Consider the following 23,767-nt stretch of genomic DNA (forward strand, 5'->3'; position numbering starts at 1 on the left):
TCCTGATTGTCATTGTTCTGATGTTTGTTGGTAAGCAGGAAGCTTCTTGCTACCCCTTCCCCATTTGATGTCAGAAGTGGTGCTGAAGTGCTTGTTCTGTTTGCCTGTGTGATACAGCAGGTACTCAGCCAGTTAGACAAGAGTGAACAGCAGTCACAAGCACAAGGACAAAGCAACAAATGGCTGAGGAAAGGAAAAGTCTTATGCAGATCTAGGGGAGACCAAAGGCAATATTTATTTTTCTCCCTTTCCATTTGTTCCCCTCCCTTCCTCTGCACATCGCCAGAGGTGTCAGCAATGACAAGTTGCCCTTTATACCCCTGAGCCCAGGTCATTTTCAGACAGAAAAAAGTCACTGCCACCCATCTCCCAGAAAGCTGTTTAACAAGCTGGATTTTTTTTTATCATCCTTTTGTTTTGATCCATTTATCCTTTCATAACCGACCAAGCTTTTCCGCGGGTGGCTCAGTTTGCATTTGATGCAATGATCATGGTGTGTGCAGAGAGCGAATGGGTTATGGTAGGCAGCTCCCCTGCTCCAGCACCTGCAGTTTGATGCCAGCACACTTCATGGCTGCCAGCATGCAATGACTGACTGTCCTCCTCCTCCCCGTCGTCTCCATTTGGATGCAGTGAGGGCGGATCTCTCCTTTGGGGCACTGGTAAGGCATCAGGCAGGAGCACTGGGTCTGCGTCTCTGGGAATGAATGTGTGGAAATATAGCAGCAAATGTGATGACTAAAACCAGATTTTATACTTTGATGACATTTCAAAGTTCAACAGGGAAAAACACTAGTGGATGTTTGTGATATATTAGTTACAAAAAGCCTGTAGTGCATTCACTAGATGGTTGGATATTAGGAATAGAGGCATAATCAGCTTTAAATAACAGTTTTTTTCAGCAATGGCCCATACAAAAGCAGAATTGATCTAACTGCTTTTATCCACTGGCTTTCCCTGACTTTTCTTCTAAACAAAGATATATTAAGTTGACTTTCTTTTCCCAATTATCCTTGAACACAATCTTGCTATGAAATGGAGTCTTAAGGTCCATATTGTGTCAGCTCCTATTTCATTAAAGCTCTCTTTATGAATACTAAGCTACCTACTGCTGGCCTGTGGTAAAGCTCAGTCCTGCTGGTTATTTCATTACCCATTTTTGATCTAATCAGGTTCTGACTCTTTATATTCTTTCCCAGAAATTCCCTAGGCAGAGTTTCTGCCTTCAGTTTTTTACAACATGAAAAATGTATGCTTTCCTCCATTTAGCTTCTTTCATGACACTGCAGTATCTTCTCTGCAGTATGTTCTGTTCCTGTGTTGATACCAACTACTCACTTTCAGGAAAAACAAAACATTCATTTCCTAAATGTTTGTGCACACTCAGGAAAAGTAGACTTCTGTGGAGATGGTAAAGAGTCCAGTTCTAATCTCTTGAGCACCACACTGACAACTAATTTTATTTAATACATTTTTCTCCCCTTTCTCTTATTTTTCTGAACAGATCTCCTCTGTAGTCTTTTGAGAGAAAAACACTGAAGTGCTGGCACAAGATCCAGCTTGAAGACACTTGCACAGTAGAAGCAGAACTAGGCTTCTTAGAGGCTCTGGAATAAGCAATTAAAAAAAATTACTACCTTTTTCCCAGGAGCACATGGTACCTAGAGGCTCCACCAGAGCATGTCCATTGATGGACATACCTGGTCATGCCCTCTGCTTGAGCCCACAAGGGACAACAGGTCATGCAGTAATTTTACAGCCATATTTACTTCAAATTCTCTGCTGCAGAAATCTTGCATCTTCAAAACAGAGGCTTGGGATTGCTGCACACTGCTGTTGCTTTATTTATCATTAAGTAGACCAGGTGTGATAAGAATCAGATTTGTCTCTGGCAGCAAGGGACGGAGTGAGCATGTGTGTCACTCAGCCTTTACCTGGCAAACACTTGATATGAGCAGAGCCAGTCAGCCCCTCAGACATTTACAGAAAAACCTACTACTTATCACCGGGTTACACAGTAAATAGCCAAGCTGCACAATATTGTTTAGAAAATAATCCTCTTAGGTTTTTTTACCAGCTTAGCTAGTTCATTAAAAATCTTGACAGACACAGTTTTCACATATGTGTTTTTGCAAATTTTACCATTAAAATCCCATTAAGGCTGATGGCCCCAGTCTTGCTTTTGAAGTAGTATCATGATTTAATTTCACAATTTAATCATATGTTATAGAGGGTGTGGCCCAAATTAATTCCTGAAGTACAAACTAGGAGCTAGTAGCTTTACAAAGAATGGGTGAAAATATTACCAACTACATTTTTGTGATTAAAGATTCAAATGTTAGTTCTCCTGAAAAAGTTATCTCAATTTCCAAGTTCCTCTTGTGCCTTTCTAGTGGTAAGTAACAACACTACACTAGTTGTGAGTAAAGGGAAAAGGCACATATCTAAGTGTAACCCTAGGTAGCAGGGACACATGGCTGAACACACTTTCACACTCTGTGTGCCCAGAGGGACCACGCTGTCTGTAAATCCTGTTCTTGGAGCAGTGAAAGTCAGTGCATTTTACTTTTAGATTCAAAGGGATGGCTGAATCTCACCATTCAGAAGTCATACCTTGACAATCCTCCCAGTCGTAGCAGGTGTCATAGCCACAGGGCACTTTCTTCACGCTATTTGTAGAGAGCTTTGCCCGCTCAATAGCCCAGTCCAGGTTGGAATTACCATGGCAAGGGCCAGCATGCAAGAAATGAAATGACTGCACTCCAAGGCACATTTCAGCTGAGTACTGACAGCTGGGCTTGGTCACATTCTGTTCAGAAACAGCATGTAGCACACAGATGTCTTCTGAGTAGTGGCTGCCCAAAGAAAGAAAAGAAAAATTATTTTAGCAGGCTATGGAACAAGTCCATACTTTTAAACAGTACATCAGCATCAGATGAAACACAGCAAAGCCATGGCCAGGATGGAGAGTCACCTAAAGACCTAAGGCTGCCCTAGCTATTGCAGGACCTGGACCTGATAAAACAAGTGCTGTGAGATGGGGAAGTTTTGGTCCTGTCCAGCCATTAGGAGGTGAAGGACATGTATCTGTACAGGAAAAAGGAGAGGCTGTTACCTCCACAAGGATGTGAAATTTCCACTGGGCCTGGGCGGGTTTTCTGAGTTAATGCATCCCTGCAGCTGTGTGTGCAACTCTATCTCTGACACGCAGGTGTCTAGGGACCAGGCAAAAACAGTCACGTGGCTTGTAGTTTACTTTTTTCTGTACTGCTCTCGGTTACTGAGTGAATTAATTCCTAGAAGGTGCATGCATTTCCAAGCAGCATCATTTTGTGGAGCTTAGTCATCTTCCAAAAAGAGGGTCATAAAATCATAGAATGGTTTGGACTGGAAGGAACCTTAGAGATCACAGTTCTTGCATACTCCTTGTGCATGGTGATGACATTGGAGAAATAAAGAGAAGAAAAGAGTTTCCAGGAGTCTCTGTTTCCAGACTTTCCAGGGGTCTCCAGGAGCAGAGAGCAGTGTAGATTAAAAGGATGTGCTGTGGTGTCTCATTACAGTAATGTAACTGGGTTCATTAGAGGGAGCAGATTATGGGCAGTGACCCTGCATATCAATTCAGCCACGGTGAGGGACATGTGGAGAGCTGCGTCCAGTTCTGGGCTCCTCAGCACAACAGAGGCATGAAACTCCTGGAGCAGGTCTAGTGGAGGGTTACAAAGATGATCAAGGGACTGGAGTATCCCTATTATGAGAAAAAAAGCTGTGGAAGCTGTCTCTGTTCAGCCTTGGGAAGAGACAGCTGAGGGGGACCTCATCAGTGTCTGTCGGGGTCTGCAGGGAGGGGTCAGAGCAGGGACCGGGCTCTGCTCGGTGCTGCTGAGCAATAGGACAAGAGGCAATGGGCAGTGAGTGGTGCACAGAAAATTCAACCTGAACAGAAGGAAGAAGTGGATTGTTGTGGATGAAATAGTTTGCACAGAGAGGTTGTGGAGTCTCCCTCACTGGAAACACCCAAGCACAATCTGCACACAAGCTTGTGCCGTGTGCTCTGGGATGGCTCTGCTTGACCAGGGAGGCTGGGCCAGGAGATCACTGGGGACCCCTCCAACCTAGTCCATTCTGTTACTCTGTAACTTTTTATTTATTTCATAGGCTACAAACAGGACTGTAATTTGAATACAGGGGAACAGCTAGGTAATATCTGAAGAGAGAGTAGTCTTGATTTGCAGTTGTCTTTTCCTGCTCTTCCTGTTTGGTGTCACAATGGCTTCTTGGTCTATCATTAGAGAAGCTTTGATTTCTAATTACAGCACTTACCCACAATCTTCTTCTGGAGACATACAAACACACTGAGATCCAACCTGTTTTTGTCCTGGACTGCAAATACCTCTAATTTTGGTTAGCACATCTGAAACAAGAAGTGAGAACTACCATAACTAGTAAGGAGAGAACAGAAATATCTTATACTCCTACCATAAAAGCTAAAATGGATTTATTTCTCTTTGTCCTAAGTTTCTCTTTTCAAAAGCTCCCTCGTTGGCATGCCACAAGTATTTTCATCAGTCTTTGTAAAAATCACTGGAAAATAACAAGAGCAGCTAAAGTTTCAATAGAATGCATTTTCCTACTTTGCTTTCACAAAGCCTCGTTAATGCAGTTGGGGTTTAGTTTGATTTGGTTTTGATTTTAAGCAAACAGTTGCAGTGTCTCAATTTCATTATTAAAGTTTACAGTACATTGCATCCAAAAATTCTAAACTTAATGCAGAAGTTTAGAGCTGAAATTCTGTCACCATAGGAGACAAAAAGAAAAACTATAATTAATGAACAGCTGCTATATGTCTTAAACCCAGTCATCAGCCTTCTAGTTCTAGCTAGCTGAAATAGACAGTACTGTTAATACCAGCAATATGGAAACAGTAAGTATCTGCAGGCATACTAACCTTTTTCACATGTAATAGACCTCAAAATAGGAGGTATCCAGGACAAGTCTTTCCCACAGGTATACTTTGCGTGACCAGTGACTATAAACCCAGCTTGGCAGCTCAGCTTCATTGTTTCACCAATGCTGTACTGTTGCTTATATGGGGAAATTGTGACACTGTCAGATATTGGTGGCCTGAGGCATACTGAGGCTGTAACAAACAATTAAAAAAAGCATAATTCTTGTTGGTTTAATGCTCTGTGGATATTTACAGAAAGTGATAATGCTTTATCTGAAGAACCATATAAAGACACTCAGTAATACTGAACATTTGTCTGACATTCAAAACTAATAAAAAATTAGCATAATTAAGTCTAGAAATTTTCAGTGCACTGTCATAGTCTTTAAAATATTTTTCAAGTAATAACTAAATAATGACAAAATGTTTCTAATGTATGCCAATATAAGTAATTTAATTTTGTTGTTTAAAAATAGTAAGAATGCCATTTAACAGCATTTTTTAATTTTTCCTTTTGTAAATGGAAGAAAGTCAATGGCAATAAAAAGCTCATAAGTATATTCAGGTTCTTCTTTTTGTTAAAATGAAGACTAAGTCAATACACCAAGTTTTAGAAAACTATTGAAATCTCTCTTGTTAGCAAATACAGACCGATTCTGATCCTTAATTCTTAACTGACCTATAAATTCTTAAAGGCACTGATTTATAGCAGAGATTTTCAAGGCAGCCTGGGAGGTCATAGTTAGAAACACGTCATCCATTTAATATAAAAACAGTAGACAAATTTCTGTAGGAATTATTTCTTCTTCATAACTGCATCAACCTAAAGACATCTATGTAAGTCTGAAAACAAAAGGCGAGTTCTTTTGTTAAAGCTATTTAAAACTAGAAAAGAGAAGGATCTCGCAGCATCCATCTGAGGATTTTCTAATGCACTGCATATTACAATTTCCTTACAAAGCACATAATAGCAACACTTCTGAATTGAAAGGGGAGTGATGTAGTGACTCACGATGTTTTTGCCACGTCTACATGAAATACCTTCTTAAAATGCTATCTTTTCAGATATGTTAGAGATTCATTTCTAAAAGACCTTTATTAGAATCTTTTTTGTATGTTTTCTTCCCCTTCTATTTTGTTGCTGTGCATTTTGTTCATTATGTCTTTCTTACGTTGGCACTCAATATGTTGCTGTGTCCAGGTTTGATCTGGCAGACACCGAAGGTATTGATAGCCACTGAGGCTATGCCCACTCACACACGCAATTTCAACTTCCTCTCCAACAGCATACTGGTTCTTTTCATTTTAAAAAAAAAAAAAAAAAAAAAATTAAAATAATAATAATTAAAAAAAATTAAGAAACCCACATCAAAAAGCTCTGTGAGGATCTATGGTAACGAGACTGGGCATTGTCAAAGGAAACAATAGTGAAATCCTGATAAGATGTAATGAATGCATGCATTTTCTACTCTGAAATATGAGTCATCCACTCACCAATATAATGATAACTTTTTCCAGTTGCAGTAACTGGTGTCATGGTTACCAAACAAGGATTCAAGGACCACTTGAAATGAATTTTACCTTGACTTTGCTTCAGTTGCTGGTGTAGTGTGGTGGGCTAGAGTCCTGCAGCATTCCTTGAACACAGCACTTCCACTAGCATGGTAGCTAGATTGGATATCAGGCACATACAGCAGAGAAGCGCAAAATTTCCAATCTCTGCAACTACTACACTTTGCTTCTGTATCATTGTTCATGCTCACCCTGATAAAGCCGTATTCTGGTGGTTCTGGCCTAGAACATCCAGATGCAGGTTCACCAATCAAGACATTCTCTTCTCTCTTGGCTTCATCATCATTTATACAAGGAGCACCTCTGAAAAGTGAAAATTTGCTGTAAGGCTGTATCTTAAGCATTCACATCACCAAGTAACAATGGCAGAAAGTCAGGAGAGTTGCAAGTGTGTCCTGTCATCCTCCCCCTATAATTTTATTCTTTTAAATAAAAGATGGTGGACAAAACTGCAGGTTGATAAGGGGGAGAGCATGAGAGCAGTAAAAAGCACTAAATGCATCTATCAACATAATTAATTAAATATTTTCGTACAGCAAGAAAAAGAGTCAGCAAAGAATAACCTAATAGGACATCTCTAAATAATCCATGTAATTCTGTTGCCCCAAGGCAGTGGTTAAAGGTGCTGGTCTCTTATGGTGTCTAACTGAGTGTGGAGCCCACTGCTTGTAATCTTCTCCTATTCACTCCAGCAAGGAAAAAAACCTGAAGCCTTGGGCTTGAAGATGAAAAAAAATTGAGCCAGTTTGGAGTTAGGATTTGAAATTGAAACCATGCTAAAATGGTAAATCAGGCATACTTGGAGTGGAAATATGAGAAACTTGGTAGCTTCATCCAAACTCTCTCTGTGACTGAGTTCAGATCTAAATCTCTTAGAAAAGAGGGGATAGGGAAAAAAATAGAAACTGTGAACTCCCATGAAGAGGAGGAAAAGATTTTTCCTTGGCTTTGGAAAAGAAGCCACGCAAAGCAGCATACAAGATCTACAGGCATGCTTTAGTATTCAATTAATCAGCAATTTTCTAGGAATAAAACATTAATAAATCCGAATGCGAAGCAAATTGCAGAGATTTTCAGAGTTTGCCTTTTCTATGCTCCACCAAAGAAATTCAGAGGGCAAAGTTGTCTGCTATTTCTCCTTGGTAGTCACAGAGCCACTCTGGAGCTCTCCTTAACTATCCCATGACTAAGGAGATCTTTTGATCTTCTTACCTGTCTGTGAACACAGAGATGTAACAGTCCTCCTCTTCTTCCCGCTCCCCTTCACATGGCTTCCCACCGTTCATTGGGGAGGGGTTATTGCATTCCCGGGTCCTTCTTTTTTTGAAGGAAGCATCGCATGGACTCCATTCAGACCAGCAACCCCATCGGCCATCAACAGCAACTGCAAGGAATAAAAGAGACACCATATTTTATTGGCAGACCAGTACCATACACAATGTTTTTTTTAAGGCCACACATGAGAGGGATGATGGTAAATTCATATTAGCCATTTTCAGAAAATTTAAAGTTAAGGTTAAGGGAATAGCTCGCATCTAGAACATAAAATTTTCCAAATGCTGTCCAGTTAAATTCCAGCTGCTTCATAAAAGCCAAAAATACTTTACCTCCCTATTTTTGGCTGCAAGAAACATTAAAATTCAGAAGCAGCATATTTTACACTTTTACTGGGCTCACAGATGTGTGTGTTTTCATGTACTGACAAGTTTCTTAGATAGGTAATTATTTAATGAGTTTTCAACTAAAACTGAGTTCTAACACCATGTCTAAACCCCAAATCTACATCCTATGCCAGTTACATTAAAACATTACTATTACTGTTTTCTCTTAACCCCTGGCATCTATTATCTGTATCAGCATGAAACATGCATCATTTTTTTCCTTACACACCCTTTCTTTTCTGCATGCAATAGACTTTCTGTATCCATCTCTGTCTTCAGTTGTTTGTTCCTTTCAAAATATTCCTCCATCAGGGTCAGACAATGAGAACTGTACGTGCCCGAGTGACTTTAACTTATGCTCCCTTTTGACTGGGGAATATAAACATATATCATGTCTCCTTTGTTTCCCTTAGGTATGGCACTAGTGCAAATTTAATTCAAAAACGTTTTTGCATTAAATTGCTCTTTAAATCTTCCAGAATGGTGATTATGTTCTCTCTCCTTATGACAACTGAGTTTTCCTTCTAAACTGTAATCAATTTTTATGTTCATTAGCCATTTAGTCTTAAGCATAATAGGCTATAGGGAAAACTAAGCAATAGGTTTCTTAATTTTTCACATCAATTATCTTTGATCTCAGCTTCACCTTATTGCTGAATCGCTCATTTCAAATTACCTTAATTATGTAGATAAGGAATATTTTACCATGTCTCACACTGTCCTTGGAGTCATGGCTCTCCAGTTTGATTTTTTCATTTGCAATCTCTACATTTACCCTTATGCTTTTTGGACATCACCATGTGGTAAGAAGCGCTGTGCCTTCAGCAAGGGCAGGTTATGGCAGATTAACCCCGTCAAAGAGACAGCGGAAGGCCGAGGTTACCTGGAGCGTGTCCCGGAGCCCGCGTGGCGCAGTGGGGGCCGTGGGTGCCGGGCGGGCAGAGGCACAGGCACCGAGTGCCCGCGAGCACGGGCCGGCCGCCGCCGGGGCACGGCGCGCAGCGGCACGCGTCCAGCCCGCCCGCCTGCTCCCGCAGCGCCCGCCGCAGGTGGCGGCGCTTGGTCACCGCGCACGGCACGTTCCGCACCAGGTCCACGATGGGCGACACCTGGCAGAGAGCTGGTCAGTCAGCGGGAACCGCAACGCCCTCACTGGGGCAGCCAGAGCTTTTTGAAGGAGCTAGAGGCTACATACGAAGCTGTATCACGCAGGAATTACGGATGTTTTAAAGGAGAACGGCAGTGCTATACATATATGTTATCCTGTTTCAGTGCTTGTATCAGAGCCAGGCAGTGAAACACTGGCTGCTCTGACAGTGCATCTGTAGTTCAACAAAGCTGAGAGGTCACCTGGGGCAGCTGAGGGAAATTGATCTCTCAGGGTAAGTAACAGGACATGGGCCCTGTTCTTTTATCTCCCCAGTTTAGGACTCTGTGAGCAAGGGGAGAATCAACCAAGTGGGATACTATGTCCTAAAATTCAGGACACTCTCTACCACACATCACATCACTATGTGATGTAGTATGGTTGTGTTTGAGGGTCCTAGGATGAGGGAAGAGATGAGAATCTTGACTCCATGTTTCAGAAGGCTGATTTATTATATTATGGTATTATATTATATTAAAATGCTATACTAAAACTATGCTAAAAAGAATAGAGAGAAAGGATCTATCGGAAGGCAGGAAAGGAAAGGAAAGGAGAAAGGAAAGGATCTTGTGATTGCTCGCAGCCTTGACACAGGTGGCTGTCATTGGTCATCAAGTAAAAACAATTCCACATGCTGGGTAAACAGTTCTCCAAATCACATACCAAAGCAGCAAAACTTGAAGAAGCTGAAGCTTCCCAGCTTCTCAGGAGAAAAGATCCTGGTAAAAGGATTTTTCATAAAATACGTCTGTGACAATGTAGGGTTTGCTTACATCCAGTCCCTGTCATGTCAGACATCCCTATGTTGCCTTCAGGAGTTCAGCAGCTGCAGCAGGACAGACCTCAGTGGATGCTGGATTCAGGCAGGTTTTGCTGTTTGCCTCAAGTGCTGCTGAGCAGCTGCTGCACCAGCTGAGGAGGGAGACAGCTCGGTGCACTCACAGCAGCAGCGGCATGCTGCACTGAAGGAGCAGGACAGAGACAGAGGGTGTTCCTGTTTTATTTCAGTTTAGCTATGTGACATACTTTTCAACATAGGCCTGACAAGGGAATGATACCATGCACTGTTTTCCTGCACAGCAACTAACCCCTGCCTATGCCTGAACTCGGGCTGGTGCTAGAGCAAGTAATTCACATTCCTCACTCTTAATCCCACTCTCCATGGACAATGCAAAACAAGTGTGCCTTATAAACCAACATGCATAAGAAGTTGTCCTAATAAAAGTTCTGTATGTTTATGTTACGCCCATATTTATCTACATTCATTCACACACATCATCATTCCTTTTTACAGGGAAAAAAATATCTGCACAGCCCTATGAAGAGCAGTTAGTCTTTGTTATCTCAGTGTTTTTCTTGTTCTTCTCTTACCTCAAAGTCAATCACCACAGGATTGTCCTTTGTTGATTCCAGCCAGTCTCTGAAGACTGTGTGTCCTGGAAAAGCCCCCTTTTTCTCCCAGGCCAGAGCTGCTGCATACTCTGACCTGCCACCTTTTACCAGGGAAATTGATCGTTCGGCTGACTCCAAAATGGAACCTGAAAGATGATTCCATCACAGTATTTTCAGAAAAAGGCTTCCAAAGACAACATATGTGACAACACAACTATAAGAAAAAGTATAAGAGGATATTAAAGAATATACGAAGATTAGTTTTTTTAAACTATCCTTGGAAAAATGAAGTAAAATCTCAGAAGAACAATCCCTGCCTGCTATGACAGAAGCCTGTGATAATATTTCAAATGAAAGTGTTTGAGACCTGAGCCATGGGGATATCGAGAGTGTAAGACAATAGTGGAAAATGCAGAGGATGCAGTAGCCTCCTCTAGAGCACACAGCATGGTAGGAGACTACCTCTTGAATGCACAGCATGGCAGGTTCAGTCCTTGCTGTAAACATCCAAGTAAAAGATATCAACTACTGAGGACAAAAACATGGTGGAAGTGATGAAATTCCTATCCTTAGTGATGCAGAACACGACTCCTGCCATCCTCATGGAAAATGCACCAGCTTACTGCAGTTTCTGAGACACATTTCTGGCACCCTGGTGCCTAAATATCTGCTTGGCTTGAGGAAGGGGGGAAGGAAAAGTCAGGGAGTGTGTTATTACAGCCCAACTCTCTCAATGAGCTCTGAGCAACCCTTAAAGAAGATCAGGGACTGAGTTATAAACACAAATTTCTAGCTTTGCTCATTTTTCAGTTCAGCATTCCTGGCCCTGGACCCAGGGTGAGGGGTAATGTTTGGCAGATCTGTGACCAGCCGGAGAGCCAGTGATACCAGATCCCCAGTGATGGCACTTCAGAGCAGAGAAATAACACACCTACATCATAATTTCTTTTGCAAATGAGAATCTGATTTCAGTGCATTGTCTGGCTCTGAGTATCAGAGCCAGACAATGAAATACTGGCTGCTCTGACAGTGCATTTGTAGTTCAACAAAGCTGAGAGGTCACCTGGGGCAGCTGAGGGAAATTGATCTCTCAGGGTAAGTAACAGGACATGGGTCCTGTTCTCATCATGCTCACCTTCATGTTTCACAGTCATCCTGTTTGTGGTGCATTTGGTACTGACTTTCTTTTTCTTTATGAAGAACACACGCCTGATTGTTTCTGTTCGGACACACTCTGTTGATTCCTCAATAGACAGGCCTAGAAATAGCACACAGCAGCATCTCTATCAGCACAACTATGATATATGGTGGGCATCATGCCCTAAGCTCCCACACTGAGGTGAGCTGGCAACTTCCCATGCTCCTCATCAGCCACTGGAGATGTCACTACAGCAGGCACGTGCTGCCCCACGTACAGTGTTGGACAGAGGTATGCTTCAGCTACCCTCCCATGCCATGCAAGTTACAGTAGTGGCATTAAAGGTCACAGCTTTTCACTTTAGATTTCCATTTTTGTGGTGGTGTATTTTCATTTTGAGAGTCTAGCAGTCATGGGAAAATTTTAAAGTAGTTTCTAATCAGACCATCAACTTTATTGGCTGCATCCCAAAAAGTATCCCTTATACCTCTCAGACCTCAGTCCCATGCTGTAGGAACAACTGGAACAACTTTTCCTGGTGGCACCTGGTCTGAAGTTCTTAAGTGGTTTCACTGAACACAGTGACATTTACCAAATAAGGAATCTCCTGAACTTTTCAAATACAGTGTAGAGCAAAAATTTCTTCTTGCTCTATATGTAAGCAGTGTGAGTAATTAATGAGTCTGTGAATGTCTAAAGAATTTTTTGCTGTTGAAGAACTTACTCTGTGGTGTAAGACCTAAAAGCAGGGATAAGAAAAGCTGTTAAACAAATAATTACATTTTCTTGTTAAAGATTACATACCTGAGTTCTGCAGTTCCTCAGAGCTATATTGGTAAAGAATATCATAGGAACCACCCATCTTCCCAGAGGTGTAGTAATGAGTGCCAAAGTCATCAAATATTCTGCTGTATAAAGCATAGTTGTACTCCAGGGGCAACTGGTTAAGTGCTTTTAGAAAGACGTCTGATAGCTGCAGATCTGACTGTTTCATTGTGAAGTTTGCAACAGAAATTACTTTATGGACTCTAATAAAGTTTGAGTTCTAGAAATAAGAAAAGGGGAGTCTTAGCACATTCAGAGGGAAGTAAGTGAAGAAACTAGAGGAGCCAAGAATATTAACATCTTATTTATACATATTTTAACATGTAGGTCTGTATGAAACGTCCCAAAGCACAGGAAAGTTCCCCTCTCTTTTTAAGTGATCAATATAGTATTCTTTTTTCACTCTATAAGGAAGTGTTGCAAATTTACTCGTAGGTCTCTCAAACATACACAAGTACACATCTGCCTAAAAAAACACTCACTAATACAATTTATGGAGACAGAGATAAAAAGAGAGGCTTCCTGTCTGATGCAGTTGATAACACAAGGAAGATCCAAGGTAATAGTCCTGCTGTTCATTGAGAAAGGATTTTAAACCATGTCATCTTTAGCCAACACCAGACTAAGTTATTGGTGGGTATCTGTGATTTCACATAGTCATGTAATTGTTTGGGTTGGAAGGGACCTTAAAGACCATCTAGGTTTAACACCACTGCTGTGGGCAGAAACAACTTCCACTGGACCAGGCTGCTCAAAGTGGCATCAAACCCAGCCTTGAGCACTCCCCACCATGGGGCATCCACAGCTTATCTGGGCAACCTGTTCCTGTGCCTCACCACCTTCCATGACAACAATGCTGAAAACCAACGTATATGCAAAATGAATTTTCTGTTGGAAGTTTAACCTAAATTAACATTTTCATAATTAGCTCTGGTCTAGGCTTAAACCAATAAGAAGCCACTGTTCCCCCAAAATAAACTTCCCAGTTGTACAAGAGAGCTGCCTGCTCTGTGTGCATGGGCATGAAAGTGAGCAGGTTTCCAGCAGCTGGAACTTCAGGATAGTTGTATTCAAACTAGAAGCAATGAACTGTTGAAGCAATCAAGTTGCTTAACCATTAGGACAAGTGAGCAAGTTCTGCAGCAAACTTCCATCATAGGAAGTCTTAATGTTAAGACTAATATTTTTGCCAAGTTTCACTGTTATTGCATTAGAACTCCTGGGTTTCAACAGGCCTTAGCTTCATTCATTCCTATGGCCTTTCCCATGCAGAAATGCAATAGTCCATCATTTACTGACATTAAGGTATAAAAATACATAATCTTTTACCCTACCAGTATTAATTTGCTTTAAAGGCAGAGAATCTTCTGGGAAAAATGTTACCTGTTCTGAGAAACTTTTCTGTGGGTGTGTTATTTCTGAGATTATCTTTATGACCAAATGCATCTTGGTGTTTGAGACTCCAACATGAGACTCCAATATGCAACTTAGTTACCAAATAAAAAAATAATGTAGATTAATACCCAGTACATGCATATGTATAACATTCTTGAGTGCACTTCCTTTATTTTTTTAGTTGTCTGCTGCTGTTAGGTATTATGCCCTCTTAATCTAATCAGAGTAGGGGAAGGAGTGGTTTACTGAATATGTCATACGCCAAATCTATGCTTTTTAAAAGCAGAGCAAGCCTATGTTTTCTGTACTAAACTCAGAAAACCATGATGCATTACAAAAGGTATGTTACAACCAGGAGCATGTTGTAGTATCAGAAGAGGATTTTTTCAATACCTAATTCTAGTGGGCCAATGTCTTGATAGGGAAAGTAGCCTTTGGCAGCTCAGTTCTGGAATGAGCAGACACAAATCAACTGAAAGAAAGAAATTGAAGGCAATATTCAACTACCTTTTCATACGAGGCTTCAATAGCTTTCTTGAACGATGAAGATGATGTAACCTGGACCCGTGTCTTTCTTGAGAATAAAAATGGGATACCAGAAGAATGTTTACCACTATGAGTAGATGAACTACTGCCAGAAGCACTTTCACTCAGGGGAGTTAAATCTTTGTAGAAATCTGATGTGACATCATCCTCTTCATCTGTTACCTGGCAATTCAGTAAAGCAAAATGCATTTGCATAATTGATAATATGAAATAGAAAACTATTAAGCAAAGAATTCTTGATTTTTTTAAATGTTTTTAAATGGAAAAAGTATGCCTGATTATTTGAGATGTGAAAGTAAGCTACACAAAAGATGAAACTGAGAAAGGCTAAGAGGCAAAATGAATACAAGCTAAGAACCAGACTTACTAATAGTTGTTGATACAACAACAACAAAAAAAGACAGTGTAGCACTTTCTTCTAAAGCTTCTCACCACTGGGCCCTAAACCTTAGGAATATTTTTCAACAAGTTCCAACATACTTTTAAAAGAATTCCAGACATACATGTTGTGTCCACATCATGACTACTTCCCAACCCCATGGCTTCTGTATTGTACAAGACAAGAGTTTTGTGCTTTCTGACCTTTCTTTTCAATTTCCAGCTAGAAGAATGAACAGGAGAGTCTTAGAGTATGCTTGGACTGTTAGCACCTATACTGCATGATGGATTAAAGGCACATGAAGAGGAATTGTGAGCAAACCTGCTGATCAAGTTGGTAAACCTCCAGTGATGGTGTTTAGCAGAGCACCAAGACAACCTCAGCATCAGATCAGAAATTACTTATTTCCCAAAATTTGGGAAAAATCCCTGTGTGTTTTTGAATAATGAGATTTTCCCCCCTTCTCTAGAACTGTTTGCTTAATAGGGCTGCTAGGGATTTTGGGAAATGAGGTGGCCCATTCTTCCCCCCTCCCTTCCATTTTTCAAGAAGTTTTACGCTTTTGCAAGAAAACAGACTGGAGTTCCAAGAAGCCCAATCCAATGACCCTTCTATATGAGAAGCTGCTCTAAATGTTAAAAGATAAAGGTGCACTCCTAAAGGTGAGTTTCACAAACCCTTAACAGTTCTGCAAATGGACATCAGTAACTTAATGAACTTTACTGGCTATAAAGAGACCTGGGCAAACCAAAGGTTGGTTTTCCCCTCTGAATATTTCTGCAGACAGTAATTTTTCACCATTGTTGACAGATCCTACATGTCATGGCCAATTCAATTGCAGTTTCTGTGGAACGTAGCAGGGTGTCCTTTTTTCAGTTGCCTCTGTTAAAATAATCCCAAAATCTCACAACACCTGTGGCAAAAATCATCAGTTTTCATCCATTAGTTGAGCTTTTTTCACATCCTGCATTCTTTTTTTCCCAATGCAGCATCTACTGGCTTCAAACAGGGCCTGATCATATGAACACATCCAGATGTTGTGCCCCAACCACAGTATTCAAAGCATTTTCTGAATGCTAGTGTCCATAAAAGAGTTATTAGTGGTTCCTAGATTTTTTATAAGATACACTCCACGTTCATTTTGGTCATTTCCCAGCCTGTCCTGTAAGCCTTCTCTCCAGGCTGTGTGTATTTTGTCCTCCTGCTTTCCAGGCTGAGTGCCTGCATTGAGTTCACACAGATCTGAAAAGCATGAGTGGAGCAGGAACTCTTATCCCCTTTCCACACATAACTGAAGCATGTTCGAGCCTCACCAGGTTGAGAAATTTTGTTCTAAAACATACAGTACTACCTAACACTTAAGCACTTATTTTGGATGGTGATTACAGTGAGGGTTTTATGGCTAGGAGCTGCTGCCTGAGAGTACCTGAAAGCTGACAGCCTCCAGATTCGCAGGGACACGATACAATTTCCTTGTCTCATTGTGCTTCACTGTTGTGCACCGTCCTCCATTGAATGAGTTGCCAAGAACTTCCCCTCGGCTCTCTCCTGACAGAATGTGAAATCTGACAAAAAATTTATTTCCAGATATTAAGCAACTCCAGAAAGATGTATGGACTTGAAACATTTCATGGTATACAGCTGCACTGAGGTATTGTAGATTGGATTGAGAGCATGAGCATCTGGGTCTTGTTACTGCTTTGAAAGGAATTAAAAGAATTTCTCTTTCACACTAAATTCACCTGAGAAATGCAGGAGCATTTTTTGCAGTAGCATCAATCCAGTTTCTTACTTTCCAGCAGTGCATAACCTTACTGATAACCCCAAAGTCAGCATAAGGCAGTCAGTCTTAAGTGGAGAACCTAAAAATATTCTAGGAAAATGAACTACTCATTCTCTATTTCTACCATAAGTGATGTTACTGGACCACAGTTCAAAATTCAATTAAAAAATGCAAGTCTGCTAGGGATAGGCATCCCATGTTTAGGCTTTATATTGCTTTAATTAATAGTGTGGAAGTAGGTGGTATCTTGTGAAATGTCACACAGACAAACAACATCTGTAGAGAGGCATCCTCAAATTTCTGAAGCATTTGGCATGATGTACAGGTAGGTAATTCCATGAGCTGGAAGTTGCCCGTACATGCTCTGGTTGCTGTGGGACAGAACAACTGACTTGGGGACAGTGTTCCTTGACACCTCTTCATCTGGTCTACCAGCAGTGCAGAGCAGGACTGGAAGATGCAGCAGGCCAGTCCTAGTCTAATTTTTTTGTTGTATTTTTATAATTCCTTGCCAGTTTTAATTTGAGAGATTATATGCTTTAATGAATGCTCTCACATGCTTACTGGGAATTATTTTGTTCATGTAAATTAGCGAGGTAACAACTAAAGCTTACAAAAAGATTAGCAGAATTGGCTTACCCACTGCCTATTAATTGCACACCTGGGATGCTCTCATACTTTCGGTTACACACAGTCTTTTTGCTTCTACAGTTTCTTTCATCAGAGTTGTCCCCACAGTCATTTTCTCCATTACATTCCAGTGTTTTTGAAATACAGCGACCTGCACCAGAGAAACAGCAGCAGCAAAAGTTCATCATGTCTAAGTGCAGAAAAGGGCAGTCTTGTCTTTTCCCCTTGCAAAGGTGTGAGCTTGCCATAGATGTTAACACTGAATTAGTATAAAGCCAGGATTATCCCAATTAAGAAATTATTATTTCAATTCTGTGAGTTTTGCCTCATTTCAAAGCTGCATAGGCTTAATTTTAAGTTTGGCAAAAGGATATGTGGATAAAATTATTTAGTTTAATCAGGTATATTTAAATTGAAGCAAACAAAAAATAGCCACAAACCTAATAAAAATAGTGAGAATTTATATTCAGACAAACTCTACAGTTATGTTTGTATATGAAAAATTTGTGCAAAGAAATATAATTGGAACAGTGCTACTGTCCAGCTATCATGATCATAGTGACACCCCTGGCTACAGACTGCATTTTAATTACTTATAGAAGCAACTGAAAAGATAAGCTGTTACTAATACATATAAAATCCTCACATAACTTTTCTCCTTGTCCATTTTCCCTAGAATTTATGCATGGAATGTATGGATGTCTTTTGTCTCAGTATCTAAAATTTGACTAAATGGTAATGCTGCAGTTACAACAACGGGGATTATCATTACCACTCTCACACCGAAATTTATTCTTGCAGTCAACTTCCACTATGTTGCAGAGCTTAGCTGGGAAACATGGACGGGAATCCACCAGTGGCTCAGTACAGGCCTGGCCCCCAAACTGGGATGGTCGCAGGAGTGGCCGGGTACGGAACTGAAAGGCAGAAGAAACAAACCCAGGGTTGTTTTTGGGAGCTGTTTGTAGCTAAGTCCCACCCCAGGCAGAGCCACACACATCAGTGCTGCTGAAGCTTTATCAGAACCACAGCCCTGAAGGAAATAGTCAGTGATTCTTGTCCTTCCATTCTACCATGCCATCATCCCAGGTGAGGCAGGCAGGGAACTGGTATCCAAGAACCTCATTAGTCCTGATGGAGCATAAATGATTAAACTGCAGACTGCCTGGTCTACATCACCCAAGGAATCAGAAATTCCATCCCTGTATCTTCAGTATATGCAGTAGAAAATTATGTGAGAACAGGCTTACAGAGATTTTTTCTGTTCTTTATCATCTCTGTTGAATTAGAAATACCCTGACAGTGACAACCCAGCTGGCTTGACTCCCACATGTGGGACCGCTTGTCTGAGGAGAACTGGATTACTTGAGAGGACAGAAAAGCTTTCCCTGAAAGTTTCTGGGAGCTCATTGAGTTTTCTTTCCCTCAGACAGCACCCTCCACACAGAACAGTAAAGTTGAAGAGTGATAGATAAACCACTTCAGATATATTTTCCACTCCACTTCACAGAACTTCTGGTGAGACCTGTCTGTGTGTGCCTGAACAGATTCTCCTCTAAGAATTTTTCCCACTGGAAAAATATGGTTCCTTGCAGACTTCCCTCCCTGTAGACAGACGCTGTAGACAGGGCAGGAAGATTCTAGTGAAAATAAGTAACCAAGTGACTCTGAAGGGAGAGTGCTAAGAGCAACACCAGAAAGTCTTCAAGCTCATGAGAACCATTCTTTACTCTCCATTTCAGATTCATAACATTCACTACATTATTTGTCAGAGCTTCCACTTCTTTATCCCTCCCCATCAGTGGGAACTTGCTTACACTAGTCTTCATTCTTACACTGTAAACCAGCTCCTCCATTCTGTTGTTTATTCCTATTTATAAATGACACAAGCAATGATCTTTACAGTTTGTAGGGGAAAATGGACCAGAGTCCACAAAAGCACCTGTTTGTTTTAAGCATATATGTTGTATCAAGACTTAAAACTAGTAAAAATGAATACATTTATATGTAATATAAGGTAAGAAACTCAGACTTATAAGAGGGTATTGAAATCAGTCCAGTTCCCTGGACTGGGAACTTTCACTTCTTGAAGCTTTCTGTGTCCCAGTCTCTCACTGATTCTCCTTATTCTGCTCTCATACTGCCCATTCCAATTGCAATCCCACAGGCTGGTTCACCTTTCACACGTAGAACAGCTTTTGTGTGTCTTTCTCACCCTATTTGGGCAACAGAAAGTTAGATATATGTGTAAAGATATACTTATGATGTCTGACAGGTTTTTCAGGGTTGCTTTTTGCTTTTCAGGCATGGATTTCTGAAACCAAAGGGTACATGCAGAGGGACATGGGCTGTGCCTGTACAGAACCGCAGAGTTGCTCTCATGGTCAGCTTCAAAGCTCATACCCACCAGCCATACAATTACCCCACACAATCTGCTGTCCTCTATCCTCTACAACCTTACATTTGACAGGCCTTGGTTTGTTTAGATCAAATTCACTTTAACCTGATTTTTCATTTCTTCCCTCTCTACTGTCTCACCTCTAAGTGTACCATCGTCAACAGAGAAAAGCCCAAGAGGAAAAAACACCATCCTGGGTGTTTGTCCCACAGATATTAGCACATCTACTTGTGGAGATGGGTGGATTTGTACATGCTATGAAGGTTCAGGGAATGATGCTCTGTATTTCTTAAGAGCAATCTCAAACTGATCCTGACTATCAGTGTAAGATACAGCCTGAGAATTTCTAGCCAACAGCAATTAGGATTTGTTGACTCTTTTCAAGAGATGATTTGATAATATTTTTCTTGTCTTTAGAACATACAGAATGTTATGGATAAGCAAAGATTCTGTGACTTTCTCCTGCTTAAGCCAACATTAACACTTTACTGAATACAATTCAGTTGATTCTTTTTGCGAAAAATTCACCTTTAACTATGGCAGTGGAAACTTTGAAGCAAGTTTATGATAAGCATCACAAGCAGTATCATAAATGGATTTACTCTACTAAAACCCCTTTCTGGTTTGATCTGCTTATTTTAACTTGCTCTCTTCAGCTCCTACTGTATAATTCATAACCAATTTCCCTTGTTAACTTAAACTCTCATTTTCCAGATTAATTGCTGTAAAGTTGAAACAAAGAGATCTCCTTAGCATAATTTCTTGCATTTAGCCCATATAATGCATTTTCTACCTACTTGTTTTTTAACACAGGGGTCACATTCTGACCAAGGGCCAAAGTCTCCAAGCTGACAGTTGATAGGACATGTTTGCTGGTTACATGGACGAGATTCTTGCTTTTTGCACAGCTGGTCACAGAAGTTTTGGCTATAATATTCATCCATTCTTATTTGCCTAAAAAAGTTTGAAAAATTATGCTAGGAAAGAATAGACAGACCGTAGGTGTTCTCTACTTGTGGGTGAAGGCTGACAAAATTACTTGAACTAAGAAACCCTGAGAGATAATACACATTTGGCAGAACGTTGATTACAAGAAAAATCCAAATATGCCTTAAGTTTAAAGAGCAATTCTTTTTGATTCATGTCACTTCAGATGTCCCAGAGGATAGCTACAGACAGAGCCAGGAGGAAAAGAGGGGATTTTTCATAAGTTTAGATTATACCACAGTGCTGCATCAAATTTGATGCTGCTGAATCTTTATTTGACATCATCTGTTGTCTTAAAACTAATAGTGCAGGAAGGAAATTTGGAGCTCGCTCCTCCTGTGGCATTGTGCCAGTGCAGGGCCCCCAGAGCCTCATGTGTCTTCAGGGGCTGAACACCCAAAGCACGCTGCCAGCAAGTCCACTGCAGGACCTGGCTGTCCTCCCCTCATTACATCTATCAGCAGATATCGGTTTGTTTGGAGGCTCCTAGGATTAGAATGGTCTGAGTTAGAAGGGATCTCAAGGATCATTTAATTCCAGCCCTTCCCTTCCCTCCCTGCCTCACAGGCAGTAATGTTCTAGATACTAAATTTTGTAATTTTAAAGCATTGTGATTAAAAGATGATCTATTTATCTGCTAAACACTTGAGCATGACAATTTTTCTCAATATATTGTGGAAGGCGGCGATTTGGATATGGGTGCCACTCTCCAGAAGTGTTATTTTTCACAGAAGAGAAACACAGAAGCAGTGAGATGGCTTGGCCCTACCTGTGCCTGGTCTGTGTGCCAAAGTTGCAGGTCTGTGAGCAGGCAGACCACGACCCCCATGGGTAATGTTCACAGTAGCACCCCTGGCTGCTCCCAATCACCAGGCTCAGCAGGACCAGGAGCACTGGCACAGTCATGCCCGTGGCAAATGTGTCCATCTACAGAGATGAGCAACAAAAGCTCAAGAAATTATCACTTAGTTATGCCAGGGTTCTTACAGAGATGTCTCTTCTGAAACTCACAGTCTATAAATCTGCTTCAAAATACAAAGATGCCAAGCAGAACATCTAGAAAGGGAGAATCATGCATGATAGACATATAATAATAGACATAATACAGTAATTCAGTCAATACTTCAAGGACTAGAAGTCACAATGGGTTTTTTGGCCACTTATTTATCAGGAGTACTAACACAATTGTGCATTACTGTTCTTTCAGATGTTGCTTATAAATTATTTTGAATGTGACAAACAAAGATCTGTTATTGTTCTTCATTGCTCAGAAGTATCCTCAAAAATATTTTCTAGAAATAAGAATAAAAATATGAGAGTTCTTCCTATACAGTGTGTAAAACAACAAACAAGACCTTAAGACTTAGGCAGCCCCATCTACTAGCCTGTTACAAATTAATTTTTACATGCCTATAAAAACTTATGCTTTTCATAAGCATTTTATTGCAGTGAATTCTCCCTTCTCAAAGTTTTGACTAGCCTGTTGAAACTGCAAACCATCACTATTCAAAGCTGATCTGAATTTTCCACCAGCAGTAGAAAGAGAGCATCTAGCCTGTTTCTCACTCCAGTGGTCAATCAAACTTTATTTGCTGAGACAGGAGGTTATTGGCAGCATTTAGGAAGTAATAATACTGGGTAAACCAAAAAAAAAAAAAAAAAAAAAAAAAAAAAAAAAAAAAAAAAAAAAAAAAAATGATGCAAACCTCATCATGAGGTTGAATCAACACTAAATCTGATAAGCTGTTACAGTAGAGCATTATAAATTTGGTTTATCTCAAAAATCCCCCCCCAAATTCAGTAGGACATTTAAAAACTGAAGTATTTTTTTCGAAAAAATACTCCAAAATACTTAGTTTCAAAAAGTTTCAAATGAATTGTGCAATTGCTTTATTGTTTTTTTTTTCTTTAAGGTTTTTAGCCACATATGCTATTATGATTTTTATACTTTGCTGAAAAAAATGAAATTCCATCAAATCCAGCCATTGCTTCCTCCCTTAGCAAAGAAAGGCAGTAGGTCTTCACACTGTTGTGCAGTGAGAACTTGCAGCATTTTTACATTGAAAGCTTATGAATGAACAAGCCTTTCAGAGAAATTTAAGTATAATCAAATAAAAATATGATAAGAGAGAGGAAGTAGCAGTCTTGCCAGTGAGAAGAGAACAGATATTTTCTTTTTCCTTACCTGACTTCCTGGCTTCTTGCACCAACAATGCCGGCTTGGAAAAGAGACGAAGCCCTACGCAACAATTACTTGCTTTATTCCATCACTGTGCTGTACATAGAGAAACACTCTTTGTTCTCATCAGTGAGCAAAACATCAACGCATCAGTGCATCAGAAACCATATAAATATTAGCCCACGAGAGAGTAATTCAACATTTTAAAGAAATAGAAGAAAACCTACTAAACACTTTTCCATAGGTCTGGTAACCTGTGTGCATGGAGGCAACCAAAAATAAAAGTCCTCCTTTCTAACTTACTGTAAGTTTGTTACCTGAAAAGTCAGTGTATGTTGCAGACTCATGCCGCCCTGCTGTGTCTCACTGCAGCCTTTGAAATGAAAGGCCAGAGGCTTTGTTTGATTTGGTTATGTTTTAATGAAGGCAAATTGATCTGGTGGCAGGAGTGCTCACGAAATGGACTCTGTACCCCCAGGGAGATGTGTTCTACAGAAGTGTGGAGAGCCACCTCTTTGTACAAATGCAGATGTCCAGGATGAGCCAGGAGGAATCAAAGTTCACTTGCATTGGGCCACAGTGGCTCAATGCACTGCAGGTCTCTTTGTGCTGACCCAGAGAGCTGCACAGCCTCTCTGACTTCAGTCTGACAGCAAGACAGAATTTGGTAAGAAGGCTCATGCTTGTAACTCATTACTGCTTTCACAAGGAAACAGGAGACAGAGTCCAGGCTCAGGCAAAATACCTGTCTGCTGCTGCACCATCTCCACCAAAGGGGGTGCAGAGA

The 23,767-nt window shown here is 40.6% G+C and overlaps 1 protein-coding gene across 1 annotated transcript; it reads right to left on the reverse strand.

Moving 5' to 3' along the window:
- Positions 1-257: 257 nt before the first annotated feature.
- C6 (complement C6) lies at positions 258-23,327 on the reverse strand. Its single transcript, XM_041472391.1, has 18 exons — positions 23,298-23,327; positions 21,571-21,728; positions 20,612-20,768; positions 18,189-18,333; positions 17,426-17,567; positions 16,430-16,568; positions 14,586-14,786; positions 12,663-12,903; positions 11,856-11,978; positions 10,700-10,866; positions 9,065-9,290; positions 7,733-7,904; positions 6,713-6,823; positions 6,121-6,254; positions 4,949-5,140; positions 4,324-4,414; positions 2,614-2,855; positions 258-697 (listed from the first exon to the last, which is right to left on the reverse strand). Exons 1-18 carry the CDS (start codon positions 23,325-23,327, stop codon positions 516-518), a joined length of 2,853 nt encoding a protein of 950 aa, XP_041328325.1. The 3' UTR covers positions 258-515.
- Between the last annotated feature and the right edge of the window lie 440 nt (positions 23,328-23,767).

The sequence above is a fragment of the Pyrgilauda ruficollis genome, unplaced genomic scaffold (genome assembly GCF_017590135.1).
Source record: "Pyrgilauda ruficollis isolate IOZ18807 unplaced genomic scaffold, ASM1759013v1 scaffold108, whole genome shotgun sequence".
Classification (NCBI taxonomy): Eukaryota; Metazoa; Chordata; class Aves; order Passeriformes; family Passeridae; genus Pyrgilauda; species Pyrgilauda ruficollis.

What these genes read in the sequence shown, in the direction of transcription:
- C6 (XM_041472391.1), bottom strand. Translation starts at nt 23,327, where the DNA reads ATGAGTCTGCAACATACACTGACTTTTCAG. An exon ending in TTGAAGCCTCGTATGAAAAG is followed by an intron (nt 12,904 to 14,585) that starts GTAGTTGAATAT and finishes TCTTATTTCTAG; the next exon opens with AACTCAAACTTTATTAGAGT. An exon ending in CTGTGGTGATTGACTTTGAG is followed by an intron (nt 9,291 to 10,699) that starts GTAAGAGAAGAA and finishes GCTCTCTGCCAG; the next exon opens with GTGTCGCCCATCGTGGACCT.